Source organism: Gavialis gangeticus, unplaced genomic scaffold (assembly GCF_001723915.1).
Source record: "Gavialis gangeticus isolate Ggan-Ray unplaced genomic scaffold, GavGan_comp1, whole genome shotgun sequence".
Classification (NCBI taxonomy): Eukaryota; Metazoa; Chordata; order Crocodylia; family Gavialidae; genus Gavialis; species Gavialis gangeticus.
In genome coordinates this window covers 39,055,103-39,065,156 of record NW_017729034.1, presented here as the reverse complement: position 1 = coordinate 39,065,156, position 10,054 = coordinate 39,055,103, and the positions used below count along the sequence as shown (strand labels likewise).

At 40.6% G+C, this 10,054-nt stretch overlaps 1 protein-coding gene across 2 annotated transcripts in view; it reads left to right on the top strand.

Annotated features, from left to right (window-relative positions):
* Positions 1 to 10,054, top strand: part of SPAST (spastin) — an 87,395-nt gene that overhangs the window by 59,663 nt on the left and 17,678 nt on the right. For both annotated transcript variants that reach the window (XM_019527138.1, XM_019527137.1), the window contains 5 exons: positions 1,520 to 1,591; positions 3,580 to 3,655; positions 4,291 to 4,382; positions 7,896 to 7,975; positions 9,366 to 9,408. In XM_019527138.1, coding sequence (XP_019382683.1) covers positions 1,520 to 1,591; positions 3,580 to 3,655; positions 4,291 to 4,382; positions 7,896 to 7,975; positions 9,366 to 9,408 — 363 coding nt within the window. The remainder of the gene's footprint in view (positions 1 to 1,519; positions 1,592 to 3,579; positions 3,656 to 4,290; positions 4,383 to 7,895; positions 7,976 to 9,365; positions 9,409 to 10,054) is intronic.

Sequence of the window (10,054 nt, the reverse complement as noted above, 5' to 3'; positions counted from 1 at the left end):
GCGGGGGGTCGGGCTAGAAGATCTGCCAGGTCCCTTCCGACCCTTAATCTATGAATCTATGAGTCTTTCTAAACTACCCCTTATGACAATGCCACACATTCTTATTTTATACATTTAAAAAGTAGTGAAAATCCTACTTTTTAATAACATTTAATTATAAAAATGTAAACCTATTTTAAATGAATACATTTGGTTCTTGTATACAAAGGAATGAGGCAGCCCCTGGTTAAGCATACTATTCCATTGAACTAAGCAGGATACTTACACACTTGAATTCTTAACTGCTAATTCTTAACAAACCCCCAACTAAGTGAAGTTTCCTCACTACCAAATGTGTGGGGGGAAAAATAACATATAGATGTTGGTAGACAACGTTCTTTGGGTGAATCTGATATCTTTTATTAGACCAACTTAAATAGTTGGAAAATAATTTTTAAGCAAGCTTTCGGGTTCAAAAACCCTTTGTCAAGCTGAGGAAGTTTCAGCAGTTGGTGTGTGCTCTTCCTGGATGAAATGAAAAGTAAAGAAGCCAGAGGCTGGACTGGTATGCACACCAACTGCTGAAACTTCCTCAGCTTGACAAAGGGTTTTTGAACCCGAAAGCTTGCTTAAAAATTATTTTCCAACTATTTAAGTTGGTCTAATAAAAGATATCAGATTCACCCAAAGAACCTTGTCTACCTATATCCTTAGACCAACACGGCTGCAACCTGCACCCCTGTAACATACAGATGTTGTAACTCGTTTTTAACTTTTATTGTAATATCTTATCAGAGCTTCATATTATAAATATAGTAAAGCTTAAGGATTAGGCCGTTCTAATTTTCTAATAATAGTACAAGTTTGAGAAACTTGCATTGGATCAGGATGCAGCCAGGCATCCAGGGTACGGGGCAGTGGTGACTTCTGGTTGCTTCTGCGATCTCAACTGCCAGCAGCAGCCACTTGATTTTGCCTCCCTCTGCCCCTTCCTCCCAGTCCCCTCCCCTGAGGTTGTTGCTCTGCTGTAGTTATGCTACTGGAAATTTAATGTCATGTAATTATAAGTTTTTCAGGGTAATAGCATTACTTCTGCATCATGGACAGATTCACAAATCACAGACCACCACATAAATATATCAGTATAGTATCTATGTAGGATTCTGGTTTAGTTGGGATGGGCGTGTCTACATGTACATTAATGCACCTTTGCTACTGTGCATTAAGTTTAGTACCTCTAATATGAAATACTACATGGATGTGCAGTAGCAGAGTTACATGGTCTTTTTGTGATGCTTGATGCGTAGTAGAGTAGTTCTACTGCGTATTAGCACAGTTTTTGCCTTGACATGCTAATACACAATAGAATTAGTCTATTGCTCATTAAGCATCTCATCTGGACATATCTGGTAAGCTGTATTGTATCCTTTTTCTTCCTGCAATGTAATTTAGTGTCTAAAATTTTTTTTAACTTTTTAGAGTGCAGTGTAACTCCAATATCCAGTTTGTCATCCATTTTAAAAGCATTTACTTTTTGCAGGCCAAAGCCGTTGCTGCAGAATCAAATGCAACCTTCTTTAACATAAGTGCTGCAAGCCTAACTTCCAAATATGTAAGTAATGGTTGCTAACTTTGGCCATTTAATAACACTACTACATTAGGATCTCAAATTGAAGGATTTGCAGAGCAAAAATCAGAATGGAATTTTACATGTGAAGGGGGTGCACTGAAGAAAATCCTGTATTGCATTAGCCCAATAACTTCAAGTTAGGCTGTATCATAATGATAAGCCAAAGCTGCAGTCATGTATTTCATACTAACAAGCAAAAGAATCGTGGTTTCAAAAAATCTCTCTGATACTGAACAAATGCCTGCAGTGTTGCAAAGACTTTGAAAATCTAATGACTGACATTTTAAAGAAGCAATGCAAGTTTGGAAGACAATTCCCTTTTGAAGCTCACTGGAATTGAGGCACCTCACTTCATTTATGTGTCTTCAAAGACTTCTGCGAAACCCATTTGTGAAGCTTTTTATTTCTTTCTGTCGGGGAGAAGCATGTCTTCTTCCAGTGATGGATTAGAGCAGGGGTGTGCAATATGTGGTCTGTGGGCTGGATCTGGCCTGCAGCACCCACCAGTTAATTGTACCCTGTTCAGCTCTCTTGCCCACGAGGTTGGGAATGAGGCTCCCACATACACACCCCTGTGCCAACATACCCTGTTGTGCCTCACTTCTAACCTCCTGGGCAGGGGGCAGTGGGCTGCAGCTGGGCCGGAACATGTAGTGTGGGTCTGGTGGCAGCACGCAGCCCATGCCTAGGGGGTGGCAGCAGTGCAGAGCTCAGGTGTGCAAAGTGAGGTGCAGGGGGTGTGTGCAGCCCCCACTGGCAGCAGTGGCAGCAGTAGCAGGTGGAGATGCTCTTGCTCAGCACAGGCACTGCTGCCTGGTGGCACAGGTCTGGCCAGCACTGCACATGGGAGTGAGGATTGCAGCCAGGCTAGCCCATCTGTATCACTGGAGCTCCCTGCCAAGCATGTGCAGCCCTTGCACTCGTGTGCCACAGGAGAGAATCTCCATGCACTGGAGCCAGCTGCCTTTACCGCTTTCTGCTGTGCAGGTCCTGGCACTCCTCAGGGAAGCAGGGACTGGGGCTTCCCTCCACTTCCAGAGGAGTCCCAGGACCTGCACGGCAGGGAGTGGTGAAGGCAACTGGCTCCAGTGGCACGTGACTGCAGGGGCTGCACATGCATGGTGGGGAGACCTGGTGATAGAGGCTGGTGGGCCAGCCGGGCTGTGCTTCTTGGCCCCATGTGCAGCACTGGCTAGAGCTGTGTGCCACCAGGTGGCAGTGCCTGCACTGAGCACAAGCACCCCCATCTGCTGCTGCTGTCACTGTTGCTAGCGGGGGCTGCATGCCATGGGGGGAGCATGGGGGGTTTCTACAGTCCCCATCACCCTCCCTCACACCCCACAAATGACACACACTCACACCCTATCCCCACATCCCCCCATATATATATACCCCCCCACCATACACCCACATACATACCTCCCATGTCCCAACATATACAAACCGCCCCCACGAACCACACCTCCCCTGCACAATATACAAGACTAAGATTTTACTTTTGAGTTATGGAATCATCTGTATATACAGTACGCAAACATAAATCATGACAAGAATATTTTTTTAAATAAAATTAAACTTACGTTGTAGTAGGTATTTGACTTTGTGTGATTTGTGCGGGTTTTTTTCTGGTTCTCAAATGGCAGTGTACTCCCCTCATTTCCACCCCTTCCCCCCAAAGGAGTATTGCCAGGGCACAAGGGGAGGGACTTCTGGTGGCAAAGGTCAGGGGTTGGTCTCAAGATGGTGACCAGGAGGCAGGGCAGTGGTCAAGGGCCAGTGTTCTCTCTACCCATGTGGCCCTCAAAAGCTCACCAAGCCTGGCTAAGCAGCCCTCCAGCCAAAGTAATTGCCCGCCCGTGGATTAGAGACAGTGTGCATGGGTCAGACCAAACTTCATGTTTGTAAGCAGCTTTTTCTATAAGTCATTATCACTAACTCTGGAAAACACTTAACAAATTGTTCTTGTTTAGGTGGGTGAAGGTGAGAAACTTGTGCGCGCGCTGTTTGCCGTAGCCAGGGAACTTCAGCCTTCTATAATTTTTATAGGTAAGATATTGCTGTTTGCTAAGCCTCTGTAATTAAATTTTGAAGGAAAAATTGTTTCTTGAATGTAAGTATTCCTATATTTGGGTGAGGGTCACTGGTTCCAGTAATAATATAATTTATAGCAAGGTAAGCAGATCTGAAGGGCTCAGCAATTAGCTGTTTTCAAAGCAGTATTTCATGTGAGGGGCCTGGTTCATCTGAGCAGGCTTCACTTTCTGTCCTAGTATCCAACTGGTGTGTGAAAGAAACTTAAATAAGGAAACAATTTTCCATAGATAGCTTTACATGCCAAATGTTTTCTACTTGCAGCAGAGCATGTTTATGTGTAACTTGCTGGAAAAAAAGTCTTATTCCATTTGGAGTTACCTGCCACTATTAGAATGCATACCTTGTTCTTGTCAGGTTGCGTCAAAATGGTGATCATGTACCAGTGACATTGGCCACACTATTTGAAGCATGTAGAAATATATTCCTTAATTTCCAAGGTTCTGTCTCTTGAAGAATAAACATCAGAGTTTTATTGGAGCCCCGCACTAACAATGTTTGATTCAAACCTTGATATATATATACACACACACTTGTCTCACTGACATGGCTTAAAACCCTTAACAAAGATTTTTTTTCCCTTCTTTTAGATGAAGTTGATAGCCTTTTATGTGAAAGAAGAGAAGGTGAACATGATGCTAGTAGGCGCCTGAAAACAGAATTTTTAATAGAATTTGATGGTGTAAGTATCTTAAGTACTTGTGTGTTAGCTGAATTTGGTAAGGGTAGTGGGGGCCAGTGGAAATGAGGCACATGGGGCTGAGCACTACCAGTTACATTTCTCACTTTTTCACTGACCAGCAATTTAGATACTTCTCCACTGACCATTTTTCATGTACATATTCTACCTATGACTGTGCATATATGCCTTGAGCTTCAAGACTTACTGCCTTAGTTTAACCATATTTGTAGGATGTTCCGTAGTCATGCACCTCCTCATGCCAAACAAATAAAAGGTAATGAATGCACACATCATATTGACAACATATTATCCATCAATCTTTTTTGCCATCTGCCTGTGCCGCAGATACCCTCTGTTCAGGGCTTCTGCATTTTCTGTTCTTTCTTCTCTTTTGTTGTGATATATGACGGGTCTTCTGTCTTTTCACCTTCTTTAGTCTTCAGGTTGGATTTAGCACTATTTCCTTGCTATCTTTTGCACTTTTGATATTTAGTGCTATAAAGCACTGTCATCTTGGGATGCTTTGTTATATGGATCCTGTCCCTTTGTTTTGAAGGACTAAGACTGTCATTGTTTTTCTTAGTTTAGGGAAGCTATTTATCTCCTTTCCGTGATAGTAGTCTTACCCCAGCCTTCAAGATCTGCCTATCATGTGATTAGGTAGACGAGGTTCTTTGGGTGAATCTGATATATTTTATTAGACCAACTTAAGTAGTTGAGGGGGGAGACGTTTTATTAGCAAGCTTTCAGGTTTACAAACTCTTCATCAGGCTGAGGAAATCTCTGCAGTTGGTGTGTGCTCTTCCTGGATGGAATAAATACTAAAGAAGCCAGAGGCTGGGCTGGTATGCATGCAGGATAGGTAGCCAGTGAAGATGTAATTTGAGGAGTCAGTGGGTGAGAGACAGGCTGGGTGGTGGGGGAGAAGGGGGATGAATGTAGATGTTAAATAGTGGAGAGGTACCTGGAGTTAGGCAGGCTACAATGTGTCATAAATCCAAAGTCTGTATTTAGTCCATGATTTTTAGGATCCAGAAGGTTGATGAAGTGGAGTTCATAGGCTCATCTCTGAGAGAAGTTTTGTAAGTTTCCTTTGAGGATTAGAACTGGGAGATTGGGGAGAGAGTGGTTTTCTTGTGAGAAATGTGCCCCCACAGGTAATTGTCTTTGATAGATTTCTGGTGTGTATTCATTCTGGTGTGCAGTATCATGTGATTATGCATTTTCCACTTCGGATGGTGCCTTTACTATCTCAAACAAACTTTGATCCTAAGTACCTGCTCAGACATGTAGGCCTTTAGGTCTCACATCTGCAGGGAACAAGATAATAGACATAAGATACATTTCCTGAATAGACTAATAGCTCAGTCTCTAATCCGGGAATGAGGTATTCTATCTGGTACTGGAGGTCTTCTGGCAGTAACCCACTGTGCAGTTTCTCCTTTGGCACCTGCAAGGTTGTTATGTCTTGGCATTTCAGGTCCTGCTCCAGAGGAAGAGCATCTACCAGGAATTCTGTACAGAAATGTATTCTTGCTGCCTTGATTTCTCAGGCCCACATGGTTCCTACTGAAGCTTGTTCAGACTTGGTTACTGTACATTTGTCCTTAAGATGTCAGTGCTGGACATCTGTCCTTAAGATTGTGGGAGTCACACAGGCCTGAGAAGAAGTTCATGGAGACTTGCACACTGTCATCTAGAAAGAATGGTAGATGGCAGAGGCCTAAGTGCTCCAGCTCAGCATGTTGGAACAGTTTTGTGGCTCCTGTTGACACTGGCACTTACTTTGCTGACTGGTTGGCTCTGGATGTGAGGGGGACAGGCATCACTGGTCTCCTGCACCATTGCTGTTTCCTCCTCATGGCCTTACCATCCTGTTGAAATTTGTTGCAATCCAGCACCATCCTCTAGCTCAGTCTCTCCTTTACCGTCAGCTAGGCCAGGGTTGTCCAGTTCCTAAGTTCTCCTAGGTAAAAATGCAAATTCATTTTCATTTCATTCTGAAAATGAATTTGCATTTCTACCTAGGAGAACTTTTACAATCTTTGCACTCTCTTATGCCTGAAGAAGGGTGCCTGTACCTGAAAGCTTGCAAATAAAGATTTTTTTTGTGCAAATTTCTAGTTTGTCTAATAAAAGATATCACCTCTGCCATGAGTTCTCACTCGTATTGAGAATATTTGTATGAACACACACGTTGTTCCAGTAACCCTTTTTGCAAATACCCTCTATTTTGTGCCAATCAGCCTGCTGCAATATCATAGCGAGTGGTCTGAGGAGAATAATTGTGGATGGGCTATGGTGTTGCATGGGTGGGGAAAAAATAGTGGGACAATACCCATAGAAGAACTATGGGGCAAACTTGTACTTTGGGCATGAGGAAGAACCCAGTGCTTGCTGAGAGTGAGCTCAACTGTCTCCAGCTGACCAATGTCTGTAGTAATACTAAGTAGAATGGATACCTAGAATCTGGTAAGATGAAAAGGCTTATGCTGTTAAATTGCTTTTCTGCTGTTGGAGGATTTGTGGTGTAATGAGTTTGATTTCACTAAGAGGGAACGTGAGATTTAAGAAAGGATCCTGGTCAACCACTAATTAGGCTTATACCATTTACAGCTGAGCTACTGTAAAGAGGTTTGATATCTATAATAATAAAATATATAGAATAGGTATATACCTTTTTATTATTTTAAGATCGTTCTTTAATTAGAAGTGACAGGATGCAAACGAAGTAAAAATATAGTTTCCTACCAAAATATCAATGGCATGGAAAGAAATGTTTTAAAGATACAATACTGAGATCCACTCAGACACATTTTTGCGCTGTCCTGGTATAATTTTTTAGTACTTTTTATCCTATGAACCATTTTAGGATTTATCTGGGGACAACACATGTGGGCATTTGAACACCTGCACTTTGTCCCAGCATAATATAGTTTATCCTGGGACAAATGTAATATATGTTTGTAGCCTTACTCAGCAGACTGGACAGAGTTAGACCTATAATCTGATGCAGAAGTTCTTGAGCTGCTGTGATTTTGTTCTAGATTTCCTCTTCTGTTTCAAAGTAGTTTCAAGGTTGAGTGGCAGTGAAGCTGGATTTTTTTATTTTTTTATTTTATTTTATTTTTTTTGAAGGAGCAACATTTTTAAATGGTAAACCAATTTTGCCTGGTGGTTTTCTTTGTTTGCTATGGTATTTTTTTAAATGGAGCCTTCCAAGGGTGACCAAATTTTTTAATTCTTTTGTGATACAGTTTTTCAGCACTGTCTTGTCTAATTGGCAGCCTTAGCCATTTCAGGTAAATTTGGGGCTAAGCTGCCTTTGCATCCTACACAGAATCTCTAAGAGTCAAAATATACTCTGTTTTCTAAAACCAAAACTAAAATGGCTTATAGCAGGCCAACATAACATTAATATTCAGGTAGTGCCCTATTTAAGTTGTCTTTATAGATGACTTAATCATTGCTTAGTTGTCAATTTCTAAAGTATCTTGTTTTACAAAATTATAGGTGCAGTCTTCTGGAGAAGACAGAATACTTGTAATGGGGGCAACTAACAGGCCACAAGAGCTTGATGATGCTGTTCTCAGGTACTAGAATTATTCCCATTTTAGCACACATGGTTACAATTCAATTTGAAATACTTCCTTTTATAAACTACACATTTTACTGTTTAAGTATCTTGTTTTTCAAATTGTACTGGACAGATTTGTTAGTGTAGTTTGGTAAGTTGTGGATTTTCTTTAAGTGCTTCAGTCTTCTCTTGGGGATACCTGTGTACTTAGTGCCATGAATCTAAAATAATATAAAACAACAGTATCTTGGATCCAATCCAATATTCTGTCCAAACCCATTCATCGTGCAGTCCTCTTTCGGTTTCTTTAGGCCCAAAGAATGGAGCAGAGAGAAATCTGACATTAGACGCTTTCATAGAAACAACACTAGACTTTTCTTTTGGGTATTGGATGTATGAAATACTCAACAGTTCTGTCATAATCTATCACATTCACACCTTTCTTTGTCTTTGATTGAAGAATACAGTCTTGCTAGTATTGGCTTATCATGAACACTACTTCTCAAGGTTTTTTTTTTTTTTAGAGATTCTGCAGTGGTGGCTAGTGCAAGAAGGTATTAAGAGTGAATGGAACATAATTTTGTTACTTTTGGTTGTAATGGTGTTTCTAACTTGGGTGGAAGGGTCTTCTGAAGAATCTGGCCATGCAGTCATTGGAATCCCTGAGGGAAGCTTATATGTGAATATTTTAAAGCTACAGGCACATTTTTCTTTCTTCCTGTGAGTGTTATAGGGCTTAATCCTTTAAGACAATGGTTGTGCATGACATTTCTATCTTTAAAACTTCTGGATTTGTATCCTAGTATTTAATGTGTATCCTATGCATTGCCATTCTCTTTTATAGTTTTTTATATTGGGTTTGGTAGTGTGGTTCTGTAGTTTGGGAGCCACTCATCAAACCATTTTCCTATAAACTGTATGTTGAAGAAATTTTCCACATAGGCAAAATTTCACTGTAGCTAAAGCAAACTACACTTTTGTGCACCAGAATAACCCTCTAAATATACTTGAGTAGTATGCACACCTTCTCTTATCTAAAGGAATAGCATTAGCCTTGGTTTTTCTGAACAGAAAGAATGTTGATTTGAGTTCGGGCAGTATAACGTTTCCGTGCTTAAATAACAGACAGAGACCTATCTGGGCCTTGCTTTCATATGTCCATTCTTCTGAGAAGAAAGAAGAAACAATAGTGGCATTACTAAAATTATATCTATTGTATGCTACAGTATCTTCTGACTCCAGTTCTATTTTTTTAATGCATCTGCATCTGGATTTGTTTTACCCCAGGACAAATGGTTTCAGATGTGTTACTCCTTCCCTAAGATTTCTTAAGGGGGTTTTTGTTTGATTCCCCCCCCCCCTTAATTGGGCCTCTTCTTGTGCAATAAAACGTTACTGTTTTTCAGACGATTTACCAAACGGGTGTATGTATCTTTACCAAATGAGGAGGTAAGTGCCTTTATGTACATTTCTTTCTCTGAATTTTGAAAACTTTCCTAAATTTTTCAAAGCTGTAGACCATTGCAAACTATTGACTTTTTTTCTTTTATTTAATATTTATTGTGTAGGAGATTTCCCTCCCCATCTCCCTTCAACCTCTCCCAAATATCCTAATTACACTTAGAATGGTTTAAATTCTTGTATTATAGGATTCCTATTCATATCAAATCTGCTAGTAGCTGTTCCCTCCTCCTTGAACAAGTTGCCATCACAAGCAATATGGTTATTTTAAATAACCAAGGGCATGCTTTGATCTGCCCATAATATTTTAGATTTGCAGAACCAGGCTTGTTTGGTTTAAGATGAGATTCTTTAATGTAAAAGATAACTGCTAGAATGAGACTAAGCTAGTTTCTTTCAGCATTAAAAATACCCCTTCCCCCAGCATTATTCATTAGCTTACCAGCAGCAGGAAAAGAAGAATTTCAGGATTCTAGTGCAGTAACCATTATTGTACAGCTGAAACCAGTGGACTTACTGATTTAGTGTGTACTGAGTTCATGTGTCTTTATTTAAGAGGGATAAATATGAACAACATAAATACTACAAGCATAATATATAATATCTGCTTAGTTCACAAAACTATTATTCAGTA